Raw genomic sequence first — 26,639 nt, 5'->3', positions numbered from 1 at the left:
ATATCGCAACTGCAATCCAAATGATTAGCCCGCAGTTGTGGTCTTTCCATATAGGATCATCCTTCAGATTAAAAAAAAAAATCAGTCATTCAAGAGGCAGCAGGATCAACCCCTGAATGCCTGGCAGTCGCTGCTCTACCGCCCTATAAAATAGTGATCCACCATAGGCCACTTTTTGCAGACTCTGCTACTCATATAAAAGAGCTCCTTGTACATGAGACAAAATGGAGACATTAATGTTAAGTTGATCTGGTTTTAACTTTAGCAATTTACTGCTTGATCCGGAAAGCTAATTATGCAATGTTTAGTCGATGTACTGTACATTTTGGGTTAGAGATTGCCTTAGGACACCATCATTTCAAATTAAATGATCAGAAGTCCTTTTTGTACACTGCACAAAATTTGGCACAGAGCCCTTGAATTGCTGGTAATACCATATCCCTGAAAAAGAACAAAATTCCATCAAGTGGCAAGTATGTAAGGAAGATACATCATACGTTTTTCAATGTTCTCCTTCCAAACTTCGAGATCTAGGCTGGGTACACTGTCACATGATACAAAGTCATCTGGATATTTTCCTGTAAGAAAAGCATCAGGTGGTACGTGGCTCAGGCCTGTGTTATCACAAACCACACGGGAAAGGGAATGTTTCTCAAGCTCCTTTCTCTGAGTCTCAGTAAACATCATGGAGTTTTCATACCAAAACCTATGAGGTGAAAAGATAATGAAATAATGATATATGTGAACATGAAAAACACATTTTCAAACATTTTGAAATAAACTTTTAATATTAATTTTACCAAATTTAGCTGCAAATTGTAGATGTTTGGCATTTTAGACACCTTATCCAAATTATTATAGTCGGAGATTTTACAAAGTTCCCCTTGATATGGCATTTATATATAACTCCTATTATCAATCAGAGGAAGGCTCTTACATGGCCTCTGGTGGGCAATGTTAATTTCGTTGATGAAAATATTTAAGTCATAATTTTTGTCAGTGGCATGTTTTCAGTGATGAAAACTAAACAAAAATCAATATCAAATCACATTTTTGTCAGTTGGCGAAAACTATGATGAAAATCACTTCCTATTTTCGTCAACGAACAAAAACAGAATGAAAATGTGAGGGAGGGACTTTTCTTGTAATGAGACTTGGTTTTGCTTATAAAGACATTATGTAATCACTAAATCTGTGTCTATGTAGTTTGTTTAAACCTTAATACCATAAATAATAACAAGTTATTATATTTTTACTACAGGAGTATATAATGAGTTTGCAAATTCTAGAGAAATACTTAAAAAAGACATTATACTGTGATTTAATTAAACCCACAAGATTTTAGATGACTAAAATGTACTGGAGATTTGAGTTCACTAAAATACAACTAAAATTAAAACAATTCAGGTGAATAAAAATACGACTAAAACTAAAATGATTTTTTAGTCAAATGACTATGACTAAAACTAAATGAAAATTGGACTTCAAAATTAACACTGCTGGACATTCAGTAGTTGTCAAGCTTCAAAACTGTGAGTTTAACACTGCAATGTAGGCCCTTGTAATTTTTATATCTGAACATGATCCTCATCTGCGATATAGATTCAAGGGCAAAATTCCCATTCCTCAATCTTCATAGATAACTTCAAACTTGAAAGAAGTGGGCTTAGAGGATCTCCACATCTTAGCTTTATTTTTTCATGACCAACCATAACAATCAGTGATACTGCAAATTTCCATCTATATAGGAACTGGTTCTCTTTCAAGAGATCGATAATTGGTTTCAGCATAATTTTTGCAAAGGTTCTTCTTGAGAGATTTCTATGTCAAAGTCCCCTTCACTGAGCAAGCTTTAGCCAGAATTGATTCCTTAATCTTAGGGAAATTAACTTTGCAAAGAGTATCTCATTAAGGTTCATTTATATTTTAGAATGATCTTCCCACAAGGTGCACTCTGCCTGCTTCAGCTTTAGGATTTTCTTTTCTAGCCAATTTATATTTATAAAGTGTTTCGACACAGTTGGAAGCTTGCTATTTGATATTGTGTCTGGGATTTCAGAAATTTTAATATTTTTGCATCTTGATTGGTTCTCCAAATTGTCACATTTGATGACTAAGTCACAAAGCGTGTTAATCTGTCTCTCTATGTAGTTCAGAGTAAAAGTAAGTGATAACACAACTGATTCAAGGGGTTCAATCTTTGAACCAAAATGCAGAATTGATTCTACTATTAACACTTTTTTCTGTCTTAATTTTGTGGTGGATTATAGCAAGGTCACAATATTTGCAGTGCATTCCTTTAGTTATATCAAAAAGGATAGGGGAGGATACTGGACTTTCTTCACTAGTTCTCCTAACTTTGTACCTTCATAAACAGATCTCCCAGCACACAGGCTCTTTTCTGTAAGGGGATTGTCCTGCATCCAGTAATAGCCAGTGAGATCAGAACAAGTGCCTGATCTGGGATGATTGGAGCTCTCTTTACAGGGTATGTTTCTGATGTCTCTGAACCAGCCCCAGGAGGAGGAGTATTGATTGTCTAGGAATGTCATTTTTGAAGCTGATTTGAACTTAGTTCTGGTGAGTGTATATTAGTGAAGGATCTCACGGATGTTCTTTTCACATTTGGATTTTACTTTACTACACTAAGGACTGCAGTTCATATGGACTGTTTGTGCAGTCATCAATTTCACTGTGCACTTGCTTTCTACAATTTGCTTTATTTTTGCACTGTTTTTGGAAACTTTTTGATATTTAATGTGAAAGTTACTGATGAATATTGATAACATATTTTGGATAATATAACATATTATCTTGCAATAACTAGGTATTATAAATAAGACACATGTGTTTACATTGTCATATAGCGCAGCACTTTTTTTTATGTATTTGCATTTTGTTTATGGGGTGGGTTCACCATATGTGCTAGTTGCTCCCAGATCTCCAAGTGCTCACTTTATTTTTGTTTTCCATTTCATTTAGTTAGGTGATTCCATTCACAGCTGTTGTATTGTTTGCGATATACATATCTGATGGATTAAGAACCCCTACTTGAACCAGGGTTCCCATATGGTATACCTTGGGGATCTTTCATATACAAGGTGAGTTAAAGGATAAGTTCACCTTTGCAACATGTTACATGTTCCACCCATTTTTAGGGTGGAATATGTAACATGTTCCCATAGCCACAGCTGCGCCCGAAGCCCCCCTCTCTCTGACAGATAGTACGGGGAGAAGTTTCCCCATACTATCCATCAGACACGGCCGCGTCACTCATTCACAGTGTTCTGTGAAAGAGTGTCTACAAGTCCCGACAGCCTTAGCAGCTGTGGACTTGCAGTTTCCAATGAGATACCATGGCGCTGTGGAGTGCCATGGTAGTTCATTGAAGCTTCCTGTCAGTATATCTGCTTGCTCGTACATCCTGTATGGCAAGCACATATTCTGACAGGTCTGCAGGAAACCTGCATGGCATCAGAGACCTACTGATTGCTTTACGGGCTCCAATGTGCATGTATTATTTTTATCCAAAACCTGAACTTATCTTTTAAAGCAAATCTATGGTCAAAATGAAAGTTTGTATATTCAGATCTACATTGTGTTTCAATTATTTCTAGCCTACTCTTATTAATCTGAATGATCTTGAAGTCTGACTCTCGCTCTGTGAAGATTCCCACACATTTACTTCCTTGAATCTTGTGACACGTATTAAATATTTCCTGTGAGTAGGCACTGCTGGGTCGCACATTTCACAGAGCCTGCCTTCTAAACTACAAAAATGCTGAGAGGAAAGTTGTGGAACTTTCAGGAAGTTGTGGAAAGAGATGACCAGCAGACAGGAAGCAACCACAACATGAAAGGAGATTTTTCAAGTAAGCCTATAGTGGATTGTCAAAAATAACTATTGTTTGGATTGTTATTGCAATGCTGATGTTATAAATTGAAAGTGTATGCTGTGATCATAAATTTCCTTTAAGCTCTTTCATGCCTTCTTGAAGTGTTTTCCCATTATAAATTCAAATAAGATCGATAATCTGAATTACTGGTTAACACAGTTTAAAAACTTTTAAATATTTAATATATGGCTGAAAGCTTTTAACCTTGTTCATGGATAAGGTTGCCATAAAACTGTAAGAGCACATCATCCTAAGTAAACATTCATGTGTTATATAAATTACTGATACTAGGTATGGTTCATGGAAACTACATTATGTTCTCAATAATTTGCTGCATTCTAAAGATTTTTAAGAGATTTAGCCCCTTGCTATCAGTAAATGCCAGATCAAAATATATTCAGCACATCTGATAGAAGACAGTTCTTCGAAATCTCCTTCACACTAGTGTATAAACATTTTTTGGTTTCTAGATGACACAGGGTTTAAATATCAAGATTGAAATTATTAAACAATTTGGTTAATACCTGAAATATCATAAAGTAAAAATGGACAGTCAAATGTCAACAATAGAGAAAAAAAATCTATATCTAACTGTAAGGCTGATGACACATTGGCAACTCTGCTGCTGGTGACACTCCAAAAGCAGCAGAGATGGGTGGGAGAATCTGCCACTTACCTCTCTGCTCCCTTGTTATCTCTCGCCTTCACTATTGTAACTCCTTCCTCATTGGCCTACCTCATTGCAGGCTATCCCCTCTTTAGTCTATCATGAATGATGCTGCCAGACTCATCCACCTTACTAACCGTTCCGTATCAGCCACCCCTCTCTGCCAATCCCTCCACTGGCTTTCCATTGCCCAACGGATACAATTCAAAACATTAACAATAACATATAAAGCCATGTATAACTCTGCCCCAAATTGCATCTCAAATCTTGTCTACAAATATCACACAAACTGTACTCTCCGCTCCTCGCAAAACCTCCTGCTCTCTAGCTCCCTCATCTCCTCTGCCCATGCTCGTCTCCAGGTCTTCTCCAGAGCTTCCCCCATCCTCTGGAACTCTCTACCCCAATTAATCAGACTATCGCCTACTCTGTTCACTTTTAGGCAATCTCTGAAAACCTATCTCTTCAGAGAAGCCTATCATGCCTTCAGCTAATAATGGAATCGTCTACTCCTCCTACCAGTTCATCCCCTACAGTTACTACCTTTTGTACCACTAGCCACTAGCCCCTCCCTCTTAGATTGTAAGTTCCAAGGAGCAGGCGCTATATAAATCCTGTATAATAATAATAATTGGTAAATACTGCAGAAGATTAAAAGCCTGAGCTGGTTCCAGATAAATGACCAGCTGACTAGAGATCCAGTAGGGTGCTGGGATACCAACATTCCATTAAGGAGCATTGGATAAGTTGGGCATGCTTTAGCTAAGGTGGAAAGTGAGCAAGGAATGAGACCAGAAGAAACAAAACACATCACATCATCTGCTTCAGACACAACCTAGATATTTTTGATCTTAGCACAGGTGCATTATTTCCTGGTTAGTGTTAAAAATTAACTGATTGATTTTAAAATGGAAATTTACCCATTACAACTTGATAAAAAATAATGTTCTTTAGCAAGGAACATACATTTTACATTAATAATTGTGCTACCAAAAATAGAGTATGCTGTAAATTGCTTCCAGCATTGCTCTTGTTTCTTGTTGCTGGAAGCTGCCATTTGGCTGAAGCCCAGAGCCCCTAAGCAGCAGTAAGGCCCCTTTCACATAGGGCAGACCAGTTAGCGGATACGCTTGCTCAACGGGAGATCTCTCCGCTGATCCCCACTGTGCAAGCGGATGACAGGTCCATGTCCCCTCCGCTGCTGTAGAGCGGATACAGACACAGACCGCCTGTCCGTTTCCACCCAACTGCCATCCTATCCTATCCGATGGATGGAAGGGGAATGGATCCCCATCCATCTCTTTTTGGTGGATCAGACTGAATGTCGGCGGATTTAAATGGACACATATCCCTTAACACCCGTCACTCCATAGAGGTTCTAACTTCAGCTTGTTCAATTAAGCTTTGACAATGGAAGCTGGTTGGTTTCTCTGCAGACCTGCACCAGATTTTGCACCGTGCAGTTTTAGTAAATAACCCCCAGTGTATTATTGGGTTTTAAACAGTATAGGGCCTTATTTTTAATGTTTTACGTAGCTATATCTGCAGAAGGGGCCAGCATGAAGTGATCGAGGAAGACTTAATTTTCAATTCTACTTTAACAGTTTTGTAATTTTTCTTTAAAAATAAAGCTTGTACATAATTATTTGTTTTATACTTACTAATTTCAGGCTAATTTTATGGCTTAATAATCCTGTACTTTTTTCATTTCAAATTCATCAGAAATATATGGTTGTAGCACTTCATTTATAAATGTATATTTTTAGTTGTTGCCTTCAGCATGTTCATGTTTTAGTTCTGCAGACTGTTAGATGTTCAGTCTATTTTTCATGCGGCATTTCCTCCATCTTTTGCAGATATACATGGGTGTCCCAAGATATAGGTTGACTTGTGATAAATATATCAGTGTGTCCCAGTTCAGTCATTTTAACTCTGTAGGGAGGCTTCAGTTAATCATAAGCAGACAGTCACACTGTGGTGATACTTGACTCTGTTTCAGTTAAATGGTTTGCTTCTCATCAGATTTAAAGTGTAATTTCACCACTGCGTCTCAAAAAATGATGCAATACATGAGCTGACACAATTATTTTAAATATACCTAAATTAGAACCAAACTCTCGAAATAAAATATATATTTTTCCAGTCAATGTCCCTCAATGGTTTGGGCTGACGGTCTACATTACAAAAAATCTTTATTAAATACGAAGTTTATTCATTGAAAACTTAACTCCATGCATGCTGCATCTGAAACGGTGTTTATGTGCACATATACTTCATCACATGGCAGTGGCAATAGAACTACAATTCCCTGCATGCATAGTGCCTAGATAGCTGCTAGATTTGGTAAACTTAGTTCCTTAGCTCTCCTGTAATCAGTGGAGCTGCTTGTGATTACTCTGGTCTGTTCTGAGCTTCACAGGCTATGGGGTTAGCTGCTTCCCCCTGCCATCTGGATGGTTTGGGAAAGTAGTGGACTGGGAGAGTCAAATCTATAGTATGAATATGTGGTCCATGCCAATCCTTGGGGGAGGGTGCTTAGTTGGCGGCTGGGAGAGGGCATAAACAGTTTGTGGCTAGGAGCAGAGAGGTTCTTGTCCAGGAAGAGAAGATCTCAGCCTGAAGGGCTGCTTCCCTTCTGGGCAGTCAAGCTGTGCTTCTTTACTTGTCCATCGAGGGCATCGTTATTTGATCCTCAAGGCCCCAAGTGTGCTAGCTGAGGGGCCTATTCTATTTTGCTGGACCTGACTGCAGGATTTTTGGGGATCAGGTCTGAAGCATTCACAGGAGAAATGTCTGGCTGATATTGGAAGAAGACATTTGTGAGTACAGATCGGTGTGTGAGATCCCAGTGACTGTGTGCTGCTGCTATAGCTCTTGCATCAGAGTCAGCTTGTACTAAACATGGGCATTGCTCATGGTGGTCCTGTGTAGCTCAACTGATCATTTGCTGCTGCAAGGACTGCCCTATGAATTTCAGGTGGAAGTCAGGTGTCCTCAAGATACTACTTAATGTTATTGGAGTATCCCATGGTTACCCACACCCATCCAAGTTCAAGTTTCAAAAAAGCATCAAAAAAAGGATACCCCTAGACTAATCATTGAGCCAAAAGAGTGACTAAGACGGTGTGCCTGGATGCTTGTACATTTAATGAGAATGGAACCTTTAACCAAATCAGTGGGCCCTTTTGTTGGGAGTGAGCGCTACACTTTGGAAGCAGCAACACAGAAGGTAGGCACTGTCTATCAAGTTAATCAGCAGGAAAGCTTGGGTGAAAGAAATCTGTGAGGTGCATGTCAACACAATGAATTGTAGTATTCTATTTAAACAAGCCCCCCGGGGGGTTCTGTGGATCACTGGTACAGATGTGGATCATTGGTACAGATGTGGATAACCAGTGGTACACCGTGATGGATGTGGATCACTGATACTGTGTGACAGATGTTGATCAAGGGTACTGTGACAGATGTGGATCAAGGGTACTGTAACAGATGTGGATCACTGGCACTGTGACAGATGTGGATCATAGATGTGGATTACGAGTACTGTGACAGATGTGGATCACAGATGTTGATCATGGGTATGGTGACAGATGTGGATCATAGATGTGGATCACGGGTACGGTGACATATGTGGGTCATGGGTATGGTGACAGATGTGGATCATAGATGTGGATCACGGGTACGGTGACATATGTGGGTCATGGGTATGGTGACAGATGTGGCTCACGGGCACTGTGACAGATGTGGCTCATGGGCACTGTGACAGATGGGGATCACTGGCATTGTGACAGATGTGGATCACAGGTACTGTGACAGATGTGGATAACGGGTACTGTGACAGATGTGGATCACTAGCATTGTGACAGATGTTGATCACAGATGTGGATCACTGGTACTGTGACAGATGTGGATCACGGGTACTGTGACAGATGTGGATCACGGGTACTGTGACAGATGTGGATCACGGGTACTGTGACAGATGTGGATCACGGGTACTGTGACAGATGTGGATCATGGGTACTGAGACATGTGTGGATCACGGGTACGGTGACAGATGTGGATCACGGGTACAGTGACAGATGTGGCTCATGGTTACTGTGACAGATGTGGACCACTGGCACTGTGACAGATGTGGATCACAGATGTGGATCACTGGTACTGTGACAGATGTGAATCATGGGTACGGTAACAGATGTGGCTCATGAGCACTGTGACAGATGGGGATCACTGGCACTGTAACAGATGTGGATCATGGATACGGTGACAGATGTGGATCACGGGTACTGTGACAGATGTAGGTCACTGGCACGGTGACAGATGTGGATCACTGGTACTGTGACAGATGTGAATCTCGGGTACGCTGACAGATGTGGATCACGGGTACTGTGATAGATGTGGATCACGGGTACTGTGACAGATGTAGATTACTGGGACAGATGTGGATCACTGGGACAGATGTTGGTCACAGATGTGGATTACTGGTACTGTGACAGATGTGGATCACTGGTACTGTGACAGATGTGAATCACAGATGATCTACATCTGTCACAGCACCAGTGATTCACATCTGTCACAGTACCAGTGATAGATACTGGTACTGTGACAGGGTGATGTGTGGGTGGTGTGCTTGTGTGCACTCGCTGATCGGCTTGGTTTCTCCTCACTCACGGGCTCTGTGTGAGGAGAGACAGAGCTGTTCCACTGAATGGCAGCTTTGTTGACATCACATGACAGCTGTGATTGGAAACAGCCGTCATGTGATCAGAATGGCCAATCAGGGGGCCCTTCTGCCGAGTGGTGTTGCGCTGTGTCCGAGGGACACAGGCACACCGAAAAGTGCGCAGCTACGCAGCCATGAGGCCGCGCTTGTGCGCATGTTCTGAAGGACATTCCTGAACGTCCACTCAGAACGACGAAGCTCCCACCTGGCTGTTAATGTCCAGTGGCCGGGTGGGAAGTGGTTAAAGTGTTACTAAACCCCGAATCCTGCATTCACTATATTTTGGTCTCCCACAGTACACAGAACATGGAAATGCAATTATTTTAGTAAATATAAACTGCCAAATACCTTTTCTCATCAACAGTTAGAGCAGGCTTGTGACTTCTCTCAGTGTCCAGCAAAGCACTGCTTACAGCTTATAGGAGGAAATTTCATTCTCCTGTAGGAGGCTGCAAGACCCCTGACCTCTGTCTGAAGAGTGCTGATTGACCCTGTGCTGATCACATGCACCCTCCCAAGAAAAACAAAACTCTCTAGCAATACAAACCAAACTAGGCATGTGCAGCTTGCCCCCCCCCCCCCAGCCTCTGTTCTATCAGGAGATAGAGGGGAACACTGGAAGAAGGGGAGGATCAGAGAAGTCAGGATCAAACATTCTTTTCACACAATGCAGAGGATTAACCCCCTAGGTTCCACATTGAGTATAACAAGCATGCTTTACTGCATATACAGACTGATTTTACTGTTGTGGGTATAGTAACACTTTAAATATTAAAATGCATAAGCTAGCTTTGCATATCTAGGGATAACAAGCTAGTCTTCAAACATAACTTTTTACCATTGCATTTTAATGCCCTGTACTTTGAGTGCTACCATCATAGTAAAGCTGATCATGCATGGATCAAAATGTGGTCGATTCAGCAGGAAGTGTCAGAATTTCTATCTATGTGTGGCAACTGTAGTTAAACAAAATTTGATCTACCAATCAACTTCTGTTCTATCACCCTGTTGGTATTTTCGTTCAGCTCTGCAGACTATACTGTAAACTGCAGTGCTAAAATGTGTATTCTGATGGTGGGGAAGTCTCTCTGCTGTCACAATAAAATTACACATCAGGAAGGATTCCCACACGGGAGCGGAGCCCATTTTTTCTGAATATTCACTGAGCTTAGTAAATTGGGTGAAGCTAGGTTCATCTCAATTATCCAATTATGTTCCAGTCACGAAAGAATTGTTTTTGTTTTTGATCCTATGCACACATTTGAAAAGCAAGCTGCTACACCCAGTTTTGGTGTTTGTGTAAATGAAGCTTAATACAGTGAATGAGTTTAAAAATTAGTCCAATACATCATACCCTTTTTTTTAAAACTCATGTGCTGAGTAATGTGTTTTAGCTAAAATGTTATATTTTTCCTAGATTTGGCTATCCATGTAGGTAAGCTTCAGAAGATCTTTGAAAGTCCTCTTCCTCCCAAGCCTGCTGCTTGGGCCAAGCCTGAGATCTGCAGCCTCTAGCTTTTCTGCTGGAGAATATATCCAGGAGAGGAAGTGCAGAAAGGTGTTTCCCTTGATTGGAATTTTACTACGGGTAAAGCTTGATCTCCTAAATAGTATCCAGAAGAGCTAGGTACAAACTGTGGACATTTCAGGAAGTTCTGATGGCTCATCCAAGAAGGATGTGTGCTGCATTAAAGCTGCTATACAGTCTGGTGAATACGGAATTTTGCCTTGGCACAACGGTCCTTCTGTGTTGACTGTGAATAGAGATTCAGAGTCTGCATTCTGTTTTTTTGGGGGTATCCTTTGCCCTAATTGCTCTCTCCCTGGGTTTACTGGCTGTAAGAAATTCTTGCTGCCTTTCATTTCCGGAAAATGTAACAATTTCTTCAACCACACAGAGTCAAGGAATCTGCAAGAGGGTAAGAGGGTGATACAAATGTTTTTGATTACCTGTCTCCATCTCGCAGTGCTTTCATTTGCTTTGCAATTAAACATGCAAATAAAGGTCCAGTTCTAGAGTCAGGAAGAAGATCTTCTATCAGTCCACCCAGCCAGACATCTATATTATTAGGATGTTTATATTGCTCCATAATTCTACTGATTATATTGTCGTCAGATATAACCATTTTCATGTCTGCTGAAGTGTTCAGTCGTGGTAATCTGCAATATTCTCTCCAGTCATTGTATCCTGTAAGAACAGTATAATTAAGAGTAGAAGTTTTGCTGAATGGCAATGTCCAGCTTTATGTTTTTCATTTTCACTGTAGCTGTAAACCTCTATAAGAAAAATAAATAGAGCATATCCTTCTACCCTTCATATCCTTCTATAGTGTGTACGTGTCTCTATCCAAAGCACCAAAGTGTGATTTCCATCTGCTCTGTTGTTCTTCTCTTATCTGCATGAGTCACTTTTGACATTCTGTGCTGACACCAGACAATCCCAAGAGACCAGATGGCCCATCCCACTCCAGCACACAGCTGGTAAATGACAGCCTCAGCTACATGCTTTCCTATGTATAGGGGAGTGTGCTCTTTCCCTCCACTTAGGTCTCAGATTACACTCGGCTCGCTACTCTATGCAGTGCAGTGTGTGACACCACATCCCTGCTTCCTGACGCTCTGAAATGCTGTGTAAATTCTGTACCTTGAACAGCTATAAAGAAGATAGGAATGCAAATAAATAGGTACAACTTATGTAGGAGAGGACTCTTTTCCATTTCTGTGTATCACCTGAGGCTAGGCACTTCAGTGGGTATGTATAAGGGTTTACAACTACTTAAAAAATATTGCAAGCCATACCAGCAGATTTCTAACTCCTTGGCAATATTATCAGGGGAAGGATGTCTCTGTTTCACAGTTTGGTATCTTTTCTGTGTTCCCGACAACTGTTTGCACTTTATGTTCATCAATCTTCCTCTTTCTCCTGATGGTACAACAGAGGAGTTGTGCAAATTCTGCTGCAGGATGGTCCAACACAATCCCCAGAGAGCTACAGCCTGTGATATGCCATGTATCCATCATTTAATTTGTAAGTGCTGTATTTGATTTTACTTCTTACTTCCTGTGAGCCCTGAACACACCCCCAGGGGGCACATCATTAGGCTAGCCTTGACTCACAAGAGAAAGGTGCAGGGAACAGCTCCAGAACATTAGGTGGCGATATACTCTGCAGCATTCAGGAAGTGGCCATAGCCACTGCATTAACAAAAGGAAGACATCCCCAGGGACATCACATGATTAGCCAAGATACTGCTGCAAAAATGTATAAATGAAATAAAAAATATAATGGTAGACATCTTCTTCTGTACCCATGAAGACCCCCATTTTATCATGTTGAAAGCTGGTTCAAATTGTGTGATGTTATTGTTAAACGTTGATTAACATAAGCAGTTGTCTTCAGTTTTGCAATAAGAAAACTTAGGTCATTTCTTATTGTGGTGCAAACAATGGTACAGACATAAAGAAACAATGTAGGTGGTAATAACTGTGTTCAAAGATGATTATGTGTCTCCCTGCCCTGCAATTTAAAGTTTATCAGAAAGTTAAACATCCTTTGAGTTTGAAAATATAGAACTCTTTCATGGTTGAATTTTTTAGACCTGAAAAAATTGTTTGTCCTTTACTACAGGGACGCTTTTTGCACACACAAAACAAACAAAACAGAGAAAAAATGTCAGTCTTGACATTAATAATAAAACATCTCAAAATGCTCTGGGAATGATATGAAAAAGTTTGGAGATTGTTTCCTGAAAGAGCGAAGTATATATACAGAACTTACATAACTCTTGGCAGCTCTTTAGAAAATAACAATACTTCTGACAACTGCAATACATTGATCTTTGGTCTTTAAAAAGCAATGTATCCTGGACAAAAGAGAAAAGTAACCTGGTAAGCCATGGTCACGACCCCGCTGCAAATCAAGGGATGCCAAATCCATTGAACCATTAATGGATAGGACAAGCAGCTTTTCTGTTAACTCTTCATTCATGAGCTGCTTCTGTGTCTGCAACTTTGCCGGTTTTCCTAACAGACCTCTTATCAAGGGATCTAGACCACCTAAAATGTAAAAAAAAAAACACAGATATATAGTTACATAGTTAGTCTGGCTGAAAAAAGACAAAAGTCCATCCAGTTTGAACCATTAAAAAAAAAGTTATAACCCTATACACACCGTTGATCCAGAGGAAGGCAAAAAAAACCCAGCAAAGCATGATCCAATTTGCTCATATTAATGAATGAATCAATCAATCCAATTTTCACTTAATAAATGAATTGTACTGATTAAACATGAGATTAATGTCCCATGGGAAGGATATTCTAAAAATGGCTACTCTAAGTTGATTTCCATTTGAGAGTTTGGACTGCAGTTTCTCTAGTTAAAAAAGCTCCCGAAATAGGAATTTATGAATAATAAAATATGCTTTAAATGCTAAGTTCACCTTTTTAAAATAGCTTAGGCAGTCAAGTGGCTCCTGTTCTGTAAAAAACAGGGCTGCCTATAAAGGTGTACAGGGCCCAGGCCAGCAGAGGGCCAGGGCAGCTGACAAGCAGGAAGAACTGAATGGTGGGCAGGAAGGGTGATCAGTGCGACAGGGGGAAGGAAGGTGGGGGCAATTGCTGGAACTAACCCCCTCTGTGTGGTTTTTCCCTGCAGCAGCTGAAAGCCAGCGGGAAGGAGAGGAGGAGACGCTGGCTTTCAGCTGCTGCAGAGGGAAGCCACACAGGGCGATCAGTTCTGGTAATTTCCCCTCACTACACCAATCGTCCGCCCTGCCGCCCAGGAAACCTGTGTATCTCCCCTCGCAACGCTGCTGGTTTCACCTTCTCTCTACTGCTGATGCTCACAGGGGGATCCTTTCGGGATGGGGAGCCATGGAAGGCTCTGCACATAGTTTACCATGCAGTTTGTGAATGTACAGGAGCCTCTGTACAGAGTTAACTATTCATTCATTTACAGTTCAGTTGAAGCTGCAGAGAAAGGGACTGAGAATTCTATGTCCTAAGTTCCTTTCTCTGTTTCAAAAGGGAGAGATCAGGGGTCAGAGCACCCCCCAAGAGCGTTGTGAAAAAAAAAAATAAACAAATCATGATCCAATTTGCTCCTGCAGGGGAAAAAATTCCTTCCTGATCCCCATAGAGGTAATCGAATTTTCCCTGGATCAACTTTACCTATAAATGTTAGTATCCAGTTATATTCTGTATATCCAAGAAAAATTCCAGGCCTTCTTTAAAGCAATCCACTGAACTGGCCGGAACCAACTCTTGGGGAAGTCTATTCCACATTTTCACAGCTCTTAATATGATGAAACCTTTCTGTATTTGGAGATTAAATCTCTTTTCCTCCAGACATAAGGAGTGCCCCCTTGTCCTCTGTGATGACCTCAGGGTGAATAACTCTACACCGAGTTCACTATATGAACCACTGATGTATTTATACATGTTGATATTCCCCTTAATCTCCTCTTCTCAAGAGAGAATAAATTCAGTTTGTTTAATCTTTCCTCATAGCTGAGCTCCTCCATGCCTCTTATCAGTTTGGTTGCCCTTCTCTGTTCTTTCTCCAGTTCCCCAATATTATTTTTGTGAATTGGTGCCCAAAACTGAACTGCGTATTCCAGATGAGGTCTTGCTAATGATTTGACTGTCATGAGGAAGCAGCTGTATAAACACAGCTGCATATCCTAATTTGACAGATGTGCAGGTGTGTATGAGTTGTACCAAATGTGCTCTGTCTGTGTTCAGGGCCATACACCGGCATCAACAAGCCTGTCAAATTAAGGCTGGCAGCTGTGTTCACGGCCCCATAGAGTAGCATAGGCTGCATGTATGCAGCTCCAGCCATATAAAAAAAAATGCTGATTCACACTGTACAGGTCACAGCACCCACGTGAATGAGCCCCAAGACCTCATTCACTTGCAGAGCTTTATGTATTTATTACCTTTTTAGCAGAAATTGTTTAAATTAGGATGTGTTTGTGTCCGCTAATAATGATTTTAGTGTATTTAAGCAAAAATATAATTTTGATATTTTCATGGGGGAGGGGGGCCCTGTCACGTAGGCTGTACGGGGATTCTGTGATTTCTAACCGCAGCCTTGCCAAAAGGCTATTTAGGTCTCCCTGGAAGCCTGACCAAAAAATCCCATTTACCAACTCCCACAACCAGCCTTCTTGCTGCTATGTCTTAGATTTGTTGGTTTTTGTTCCTGTAATGCTGGCAGAGTGTCCTACAGTTTCCATGTTCTAGCAACATGTCAGGACATGGGTGTTGCAAATTGGGAGTTTTTTGGCCAATCTTCTAGGGACCCAAATAGCCTACAGGTATGACAATATAATTAATAAACCATTTATACAGCTGCACAGTTTTTTAATATCTGCTGGGGCCCTTGATTGCATAGGCTATTTTCTTGAAATGGTAAATTTAGTCTTTAACTTGCATCAAGCAGACTGATTAACCTTCTTTTTAAAATGAAAGGTCTCTTTATAGTGAACCTGCAAGGTGCAAAATATTATAAAAGCATGTACATTTGATCATCTTCTAATCAATTTGAACCTAGACGTCCCGTGTGCATCCTATGCATGTAGACAGGTGCAGTCTCCTTCCTCCACTGCAGGTGTCGCTCAAACACAGCTGCATTACAGGAGGCGTCAAAGTCTGGAGGAAACTGTTCCTTTATTGCTTCCTGGGTCACTAGGGAAGTGATCCAGTTGGATGCTGCTGCCCCATGTGACTCTGGTGGCCATCTTTGATCAGACAAGGTCTATTTAAGACCCTAGCTCCCAGATTTGAAGGTCATTTTGTGAGTGGATAGGATTGCAACTGGACTTTGTGTAATCACTGCCGCAGCACCATGCTACACCCACCCACATGCAAATGACCTACACTTCACCCTTATGATCCATCTCATATGAGATGCTTGAACAGAGGATGTGGAGAAAATGTGGGGCTTCATCTGAAGCTGGCTAGAAGTAAAGTTAACTCTGTATAAAGTATCCACAGAATTGAAGGGTTCCTCAAGTGCACAAAAATCAATTAGATTATCAAAAGTCCTTAAAGGCACTACTAATTTTCTCATTATTGTGGTTGAAAATTAATGTCAATTTGACTACATTAATAATTAGAAAATTTTCATTTTCAGAACGTTCATTTTATTTCCTAACAAAAATCTACAAGTGCTAGATACGTTTACTTACATCTTTTTCAGGAAGTTTTGCTTGATGTTTTGTAAAGATTACAATCTTTTACAAACATATACAGTCGTGTTCAAAATAATAGCAGTCAGACATCACTAACCTGATCAATCACTGTTTTTGGTATAAATGATATTTCTACATGGCAAATAATTTACTAGCAGGTGTAGTAGAGTAATAGAAATCCAACAGACCCAACAGTCATGACATGCATGCTGCTGATTCTGTGTCATTGAATCACTAATTGAAAGGGGCATGTTCAAAATAATAGCAGTGTGGAGTTCTATTAGTGAGGTCATTCATTCTTTGAAAAACAGGTGCCAATTATTGCCCTTATTTAAGGAAGGAAGGCAGCAAATGTTGTACATGCTGGTTACATTGCATTTCTCTCTGAAATTCTGAGGAAAATGGGTCGTTCCAGACATTGTTCAGAAGGACAGCGTACCTTGATTAAAAAGTTGATTAGAGAGGGGAAAACATATAAAGAAGTGCAGAAAATGATAGGCTGCTCAGCTAAAATGATCGCAAATGCTTTAAAATGGCAACCAAAACCTGAAAGACGTGGAAGAAAGCGAAAAACTACCATTCGAATGGATAGAAGAATAGCCAAAATGGCAAGGACTCAGCAAACAATCAGTCAATCAGCCAAGATTGAAAAGATGTTTCGGCTTTAAACACACTTTAAGCACACTGGTAACCATTCATCATAGCTATCAGTTTTGAGTGGAGCTACCCTTTAAATGGCAAGGACTCAGCCAACAATCAGCTCCAGGAAGATCAAAGAAAGTCTAAAGTTACCTGTGAGTACTGTTACAATTAGAAGACGCCTATGTGAAGCCAAGCTATCTGCAAGAAGCCCCCGCAAAGTCCCACTGTTGAAAAAAAGACATGTGCTGAAGAGGTTACAATTTGCCAAACAGCACATTGACTGGCCTAAAGAGAAATGGTGCAACATTTTGTGGACTGATGAAAGTAAGATTGTTCTTTTTGGGTCTAGTGGCCGGAGACAGTTTGTCAGACGACCCCAAAACACTGAATTTAAGCCACAGTACACTGTGAAGACAGTGAAGCATGGTTGCGCAAGCATCATGATATGGGGATGTTTCTCATACTATAGTGTTGGGCCTATTTATCGCATACCAGGGATCATGGATCAGTTTGAATACATCAGAATACTTGAAGAGGTCATGCTGCCTTATGCTGAAGAGGAAATGCCCTTGAAATGGGTGTTCCAACAAGACAACGACCCCAAACACACCAGTAAACTTGCAACATCTTGGTTCCAGACCAACAAGATTGACATTATGGAGTGGCCAGCCCAATAGAAAACTTGTGGGGTGACATCAAAAATGCAGTTTCTGATGTAAAACCAAGAAATAGAGAAGAACTGTGGAATGTAGTCCAATCATCCTGGGCTGGAATCAGGGGCGGACTGACAACTCATGGGGTCCCGGGCAATAGAGGATCATGGGGCCCCTGTGTCCTTGCCCAAACTCAAAAAAGCCTATGAAAAAGGTACCAGGGGCATTTCATGGGGCCCCCTACTGACCCCGGGCCCTCGGGCAGTGCCCGAGTTTCCAAATGGTCAGTCCGCTCCTGGCTGGAATATCTGTTCACAGGTGCCGGACGTTGATTGACTCCATGCAACACAGATGTACAGCAGTTCTCAGAAACAGTGCTTATACAACTAAATATTAATTAAGTGATTCAAAGGAAAGCAAAATCTTCAAACATTTTTCAGTTTATATAATGAATGTTTGAGTTTGTAAAGAAGAATACAAACACTGCTATTTTTTTGAACAGTCTAATATTCACTTTTCTTCACTTTTTTTAGAGGAACAACACAAATTTGATATCTTTTTCTTCATGTTTTGATTTGGAATAGAATGTTTAGTGTTCCCAATGCATTTGTGTGTATAGAAATAAAAGCTATTAGAAGGATTTTGAGCTTTATTCACTTTTTTCAACACACTGCTATTATTTTGAACACAACTGTATGTATATTTTATTGTGTAAATTCTAATTTTTACAGAAAGAAAAATGCATTTGTTACATGATGCATTCATAACATGCTGTTTGAAAAGCAGGCTAGGAGAGGTGTTTCCCCTTTGAAACTTTTCCCAATATATTTTCTGCCCAAGGGATGTTAGGAAGAGACTTCAGAGAGTAAAGAACCAACACAGAGCTACATATATTCACCTGATTAAAAGAATTTGGCTTAGCATTTTTAGGAAAGAAGAAAAAGAGGGAAGTAAGAAGATAAAGAGAAACAACTGTATGAAAAAAGACACTGGTTGAATTTAAGATATGTATTTAGTGATATTTTAAAAAACCAGGTGGATGGGGGGCTTAAGGGGGAGGCTAGTGTGTGGTGTACTGGAGATGGGCTTTAATATATTCACATATAAAGGATTAGTTCACCTTTAATGGCAATGTCTCTTTCATAGCTACATAGTTACAGATAATTGTTAAGGTTGCGTAAAGACACCGGTCCATCCAATTGAACATGTACTGTATGTGTGTGTGTGTGTTTATGGTGCTACCTTTTTCTACATCCCTGTATATTGTGCTTACTGACCATGAATAAAGGATATATCCATAGGGTGGTACTATGGATACATAGCTCATACATTGTGCCGCATCCTAGGAAGACTAGCCAAAATGTGATTGCTTCTAAATGGACTTTAAAGGCACTTAAACATCATAAGACAAATAACAGTAGAAGTGAGCTCTCTTAAAATAAGCAGCTGAACACACAAGGAAACCAGATAAAACCTTGTTAAATGTATATATAAATAGTGCAGCGCTGGGATAAATAAGATAGATCAAATATGATTAAAATGTCCTAAAAATAAATCATACAAGCGTGACAGTCTATGTAATGTGAATAGCATAGACTCTTCAATCCAGTGGTGGTGCTCCCAGTAGTAAAGTAAGAATTACGCACTCATCAGAAGCATAATAAAATTACGCGGTGTGTATATCAATAAAGATCCCCCTTCACAGGTCTGGTTCCAGGCTGGAACATGAGATGATTCCCCCTCCAGGAATAAGGATAGGAGCCTTCAAAGGATGTGAAACCAGAGGTTCCTTTAAGGGATAGATGGGTATGGATGCCTGTGTACAGGTGCTTCCCTCTCTCTCACCGACGCCGGAGGGGAGTGTCGGGCTGAGGGCCGCTCTCTCTATGTCCTATGGGCTGAACGGCTTGGGTTTTATCTGTGGGAAGACTTGTGGAGCGGAGAAGAGAGGAGTCGAATGTCTCTATGACCTTCTGTATGAGATTTAAAACCACTTACAATTTGCACTGAAAGTGTATGCACAATTACTTTAGATACTAAAAGCCCATTAATGTGGGGATTTCCACATCAAACAATTTGCAATATGGGTCATCACTGAGGCTGCTGCTCCAATGGATTATTTTACCTAATGGATCAAAATTATTAGGCTTTATCATTTTCTAGAGCCTTGCCGCGATCCTGTCCTCAGTCCAGCCATCCAGAGAGGGAAGCACCTATACACAGGCATCCATACCCATCTATCCCTTAAAGGGACCTCTGTTTTTGCTGTATCCATTCACATCCCTTGAAGGCTCCTATCCTTATTTCTGGAGGGGGAATCATCTCATGTTCTAGCCCGGACGCAGACCTGTGAAGGGGAATCTTTATTGATATATACACCGCGTAATTTTATTATGCTTCTGGTGAGTGTGTAATTCTTACTACTGGGAGCACCACCACTGGATTGAAGATTCCATGCTATTCACATTACATAGACTGTCATGCTTGTATTATTTATTTTTAGGAAATTTTAATCATATTTGATTTATCTTATTTATCCCAGCGCTGCACTATTTATATATACTTAAACATCATAATCTTATAAAATCTTCATACTCTTTATTGACAAATCACATAGTTACAACAAGGCAAGTAACAATGAGTTCTAAAATATGATACTGAAAAAGTACCACAATTTACAACAAGAAATTGCACCTCAATAAATTGTATCATTTGAAATCAAATTAATAAATTCATGATGGTTACTATTAGTGATGCAATTTAATCAGTAAATTCTTGGATATGGTACCTCATCAATCCTTCCAATAGTTTACATACTAATGATGTTAGGCTTATTGGTCTGCAATATTCCTTCCACTAGTTTACATAATATTGATGTAAGACTTACTGGTCTGCAGTTTCCAGGTATATATCTAGGCCCTTTTTTGAGCTCAAACATTCAGTGTGCTCCCTCTGTAGCAGCAACAGTAACTGAGAATGCACTGTGGTGTTAGAATGAGCCACAGGGGCCCCTGGGGGTGCACTTATGACATCCAGATCATCCAAACTCCAGTTACTAAGGAGTTTTTTGAACAACCCATCGTAGGCTTGGCTGAGCATCCACAGCTCAGTACATAACCTTTAGAAATTTGCTGTCAGGTAGGTAAGATGCTTTTAGTGCAGAAGGGGCGTATAGAGTCTCTTCTGCAGTAAAAGTCTTCTTGCTCGCAATTTTTAAAAGCTAAATTTACACCTTATAGAATTGTCATTGCTGACATAAAAACCAACCATAGAAAATCATAACTGGAATGTAAAAAGATTCAATATAACTGCTGGGTTTGGGGAAATACCAACTTTTTCAATACCGATACACTAATATATCAAGAAACAGTAAAAAAAAAGGGTACTTGTTTTCTTTATTAGATGTGTATGTTGCACCAGATATTGTGGTTAATAAGACTGAGGAACTCATTACTGCAAAAAATAGTGCTGGTGTCCAAAGAATGGTAGCTCATTAAACAATCAGAAATATATCTTACTAACTACATTTAAACTAAAATCTTATTGGCTGCCGCGGGTGGCTGTACTTTGTAGATCATCATGTTTTATGCACCTTTTTTATTGAATTAGGCTGTGTAAGTGATGCAAACCTGATTAGAAACTAAATAATGTCACAACTTATGTACTAAATATGGAAAATCAATGGGATTGTTATTTGTTAGCTTTCTATATTTTTAATTAGGTACCTTTTGAATAGAATTTTGAAGTTTTTCAAAATTGGATACTACTGCATTTTTAGCTAGAGTTAAACTTTGTAGATTATTCTTTTAATTAATCTTTGACAAATTATACATTGGCTGAAAAAAATGCCTAAATTATTATGCCTTAATTAATTCTTAGGTAAACAAATAATAATAATAATAATAATAAATAAATACATCATATTCATAGAGAATTAATGAGAATTAACGAGACTGCATTATTCATTAGTGAAACTTGGAAAACAGTAGGTCTATACAACTAAAGAAAGTAATTTTGCCTTCATTCTTAAAATTGAATACAAAAACAAAATAAAAAACGAATTAAAAGTAATGCAGACTATGCTGATACTAAACACTAATAATGTTTCCAATAATGACAATGAGGATCTTTCCTTAGCACACCAACTTTGCTAAATATCTAGTTCTTTATATATAATATAATACAGCATAATAATTAAGGTACATTTAATTTTAGAAAGATTTTCCTCTGAAAGACATAGTTTAGACAATAATTCACTACTTGGACAAGTAGTACACGCAATAATTCACTACTTGGACAAGGAAACATACTTATTGGACACGCAATAATTCACTACTTGGACAAGGAAACATACTGTATTTTATCACATGCAGACTCTAGACCAAGAACTAAATTGCTCTGCAGCATCTAAACACGTAGCAGGTCTAGAGGTGAGGCTCAATGCAGCTTATATGTATAAAGAAAATGCTAAAGCTATCATGTAAAACTTTAGATGTTTTTTTAAAAATGTTGAATAGAGTGGGGAAGATTTCTTGCTGTCTTTAGTTCTGGCTAACTCTGTACCCCCAATATAGTATTCTAAGATAATTTTTTTCCCTATATGAATTATTTCACATTTAGAACCATTAAACTGCAGTTCCCACTGTTTTGAGACAGGATCTTCCCTTACTTCATGTTGTGGAGCAATGGATTATGTGTGTATTTTATCCAAAATTTATAAAAGGTGTCTAGAAATGTGATAAAAAAAGAACGGTGAAGCTCCAGAATGAAGCCATGATGCTTGATGAGTTTTTGAGCTGATGTCCACGGCAAAACGATTTGATGATGCTCATTCCAGATGACTGCAAAAGCTAATAATTTATAGCAGTCAACCAGGCTTTACTTTTCATCAGTTTAGGTGAATGAACGTGATCCCTGACTGGATGTAGAAACTGTTTCTATTGTACAAACCCAAGTTTTTGTTTTTCTTGCTTCCTCACTTCTTAATTGTGTGTAAAATGAAGACAAGCCAAACTGTCAAACCAAACTTACTGTACTCCACTCTGGAGAACATATATATAATACACTGCAAAAAAAATTAAAGGAACACTTTGAAAACACATCAGATCTCAATAGGGAAAAATATCATGCTGGATATCTATACTGATATGGACTGGGTAATGTGTTAGGAACATAAGGATGCCCCATCGTTTGATGAGCATGAAAATGATCAACCTACTGAGGACTGAATTCAAATACACCCCAAAAATCAAAGTGAAAAAAATGATGCAGCAGGCCAGTCCATTTTGCTGAAATTTCATTGCAGCAACTCAAAATGGTACTCAGCAGTTTGTATGTCCCCCACGTGCTTGTATGCATGCCTGACAACGCTGGGGCATGGTCCTAATGAAACAACGGATGGCGTCCTGGGGTATTTCCTCCCAGGTCTGGACCAGGGCATTACTGAGCTCCTGGACAGTCTGAAGTTCAACCTGGTGGCATCGGATGGACCGAAACATGATATCCCAGAGGTGCTCTATTGGATTTAAGTCAGGCGAGCGTGGGGGCCATTTAATGGTATCAACTCCTTCATCCTCCAGGAACTGCCTGCATACTTTTGCCACATGAGGCCGGCATTGTCCTGCACCAGGAGGAACCTAGGACCACTGCACCAGCATAGGGTCTGACAATAAGTCCAAGGCAGGGGCGGACTGACCATTCGAGCACTCGGGCACTGCCATGAAATGCCCCTGGTACCTTTTTATAGGCTTTTTTGGGTGTTCTTTGAGTGTGGGCAAGGACACAGGGGCCCCATGATCCCCTATTGCCTGGAGGCCCCATGAGTTGTCAGTCTGCCCCTGGTCCAAGGATTTCATCTCGATACCTAACGAAAGTCAGGGTGCCCTTGTCTAGCCTGTAGATGTCCGTGCGTCCCTCCATGGATATGCCTCCCCAGACCAACACTGACCCACCACAAAAACAATCATGCTGAATGATGTTACAGGCAGCATAGCATTCTCCAGACCCTTTCACGTCTGTCACATGTGCTCAGGGTGAACCTTCTCTCATCTGTGAAAAGCACACGGTGCCAGTGGCAGATCTGCCAATTCTGGTGTTCAATGGCAAATACCAATCGAGCTCTATGCTCCTGAGCAGTTAGCACAGGGTCCACTAGAGGACGTCGAGCCCTCAGGCCACTGTCATGAAGTCTGTTTCTGATTGTTTGGTCAGAGACATTCACGCTAGTGGCCTGCGGTAGGTAATTTTGTAGGACTCTGGCAGTGCTCATCCTGTTCCTCCTTGCACAAAGGAGCAGATACCGATCTTGCTGAAGGGTTAAGTACCATCTACTGCCCTGTCCAGCTCTCCTAGAGTAACTGCCTGTTTCCTGGAATCTCCTCCATGCTCTTGAGACTGTGTTGGGAGACACAGCAAACCTTCTGGCAATGACATGTATTGATGTGCCATCCTTGAGGAGTTGGACTGCCTGTGCAACCTCTGTAGGGTCCAGGTATCACCTCATGCTACCAGTAGTGACACTGACCCCAGCCAAATTCAAAACTATTGAAAAACAGTCAGAAAAGACAAGAAGGGAAAAAAATGTCAGTGGCCTCCACCTGTAAAACCATTCCTGTTTTGGGGGTTGTCTCCTTGTTGCCCATCTAGTGCACCTGTTGTTAATTTCATTAACACCAAAGCAGCTGAAACTGATTAACAACCCCCTCTGCTACTTAACTGACCAAATCAAGGAGTTTAATTGACTTGATTAAAAAGTATTCCTTTAATTTTTTTGAGCAGTGTATATAAAAAATATAGCCTCCCTATCAATACAATACATTTGGAGTGGATATCACAGCAAAACCTCATCAATAATCATGACTTTCTACTGGAGCTTCCCCCAATATTTTTATCCATGCAGCCCACCTTCCTTTTATGTTCTATCCATATTCAGGGCCTCTTCTAGGATTCATAACACTTTGCTAGGTTGGGCAGCTATGGACTACTTATTTGTCAGACCCCTCCCCTTGGCTTGTTTGGCTGCAAAAGGGGCTTATTCACCATCTAACATAGCCCTAAAGGTCTTAGTGAATGCACAAATCATCCACACCAAAAGGCACCCATCTTTGGGATGATTAAAATATACATCTATGCATACATTAGGGAGATACCATAAAAGCATACTGTGTGATTTTCACATCTGAAAAATTAGTTAAAATACAGTAATAGGGTTTCTTCACAGCAATTTCATTATATCTTTCTGGGTTCTCATTGCAAATATAACATCAGACAACTAAATCTTGTGAAGACTGGGATTGAACTCTGCAGTCACTTGAGGAGAGGAGAGCCGGTAATCGGCATTCCTCAGAGGGGACATCTACACTGATCATCGGAGCACTGATGATCAGTTCCCTGATGATCAAAGTAGCCCCATCAATGCCACCTGTCAGTGCCCATCAATGCCACCTGTAAGCGTTCATCAATGCCACATACAAGTGCCCATTAATGCCACATATCAGTGCCCATCAGAACTGCCTTTAAGTGCCAACTATCAGTGTCAGTCAGTGTCGGCTTTCAGTGCTGCCTATCAGTGCCAGTCAGTGTCACCTATCAGTGCCAGTCAGTGCTGCCTAACAGTTCCAATCAGTGCCGCCTATCAGTGTCAATCAGTGTCATATATGAGTGCTGCCTTTCAGTGCCCATCAGTGATGCCTATCAATGTCCACAAGTGATGCCTGTCAAGGCCCATCAGTGCCACCTACCAGTGCCTCCTCATCAGTACCGCCTGTCATTGCCCATCAGTGCAACCTATCAGTGCCCATCACTGTAGCCTCATTAGCACACATTAGTGAAGGAAATAAATTATTTATTTACAAAATTTTATAACACAAACTAAGAAAAAAAATTTTTTTCAAAATTGTCAGTCTTTTTTAGTTTGTTTAGCAAAAAATAAAAAAACTTAGTGGAGATTAAATACCACCAAAAGAAAGCTCTATCTGTCTTAAAAAAATATAAAAATGTTGTTTGGGTACAGTGTTGCATGGCCGCGCAATTGTCATTCAAAGTGCAACAGCACTGAAAGCTGAAAATTGCCCTGGGCAGGAAGGGGGTAAAAGTGCCCTGTAGGCAAGTGGTTAAACATAACTCGACACTTCATGACTGAACATTGCTTGACAGTTAATCAATCTATCTACAGAGGTGAACAGGATTACAATCATATGTAGTGCAAATGGACAACAAAACTATATAACACAAAGATATAATTAATGCATGTCAGTCTATTATACTTATACATCAACTTCACAAAAAAAAGAAGAAGAAAATATGTCTGTCTGCAACAAAAAAAAATCTCTGCAGATGGATTGATTTCTCATCAAGCAATGTTCATTCTGGAAGAAGCGGAAAGTCTCACATTTTAATAGACACGCAGGCTTTTTTTTAGCATAAGAGTATGAAAGCAGATAAATTTACATTTTCTATTTACTGGAGCTGGATGAAATAAAGCAGCTTGTACAGAGTCCCAGTTATGGGGACTAATGCTTCAGTCTTCTACCAGGCATCGTACAGAGCTTGCACTAGTCTATCTAATGTATCCACTGCCCCCCAAAAAAGCTCAGTACCTAACAGAATGGTGGAACATGTGACACTCCCACAATTCAGAACGTTGAGCCCAAGTGGTCATTTGTCAGGCCTCAGCACTGTCATCCTGGGGGCTAGAAAGCAATTTTTTGCCCTGTCCAAGGAACATTGAAACTTTCAGGGTGTTTCGGTGGTAGAAATGCTAACAAGGAACATACATTTCTTAACAGTGCTTGCAAATGAACAGCATGATTACTGTTATTAGCAGGGATTCATCACCAGAGCCCATGCAATATAAATTCAAGAGTA

At 40.2% G+C, this 26,639-nt stretch overlaps 1 protein-coding gene across 1 annotated transcript in view; it reads right to left on the bottom strand.

Annotated features, from left to right (window-relative positions):
- Positions 1-26,639, bottom strand: part of TPO (thyroid peroxidase) — a 225,803-nt gene that overhangs the window by 58,453 nt on the left and 140,711 nt on the right. Inside the window, exons 7-9 of the mRNA XM_089686702.1 lie at positions 13,169-13,339; positions 11,234-11,471; positions 498-706 (exon numbers count right to left, since the gene is read on the bottom strand). Coding sequence (XP_089542828.1) covers positions 498-706; positions 11,234-11,471; positions 13,169-13,339 — 618 coding nt within the window. The remainder of the gene's footprint in view (positions 1-497; positions 707-11,233; positions 11,472-13,168; positions 13,340-26,639) is intronic.

Source organism: Staurois parvus, unplaced genomic scaffold, assembly GCF_062004578.1.
Source record: "Staurois parvus isolate SC_StPar_1 unplaced genomic scaffold, SC_StPar_1.0 ptg000409l, whole genome shotgun sequence".
In the NCBI taxonomy this organism is placed as follows: Eukaryota; Metazoa; Chordata; class Amphibia; order Anura; family Ranidae; genus Staurois; species Staurois parvus.
The sequence above is the reverse complement of the archived record's forward strand: the minus strand, read 5'-3'. Positions and strand labels throughout refer to the sequence as shown.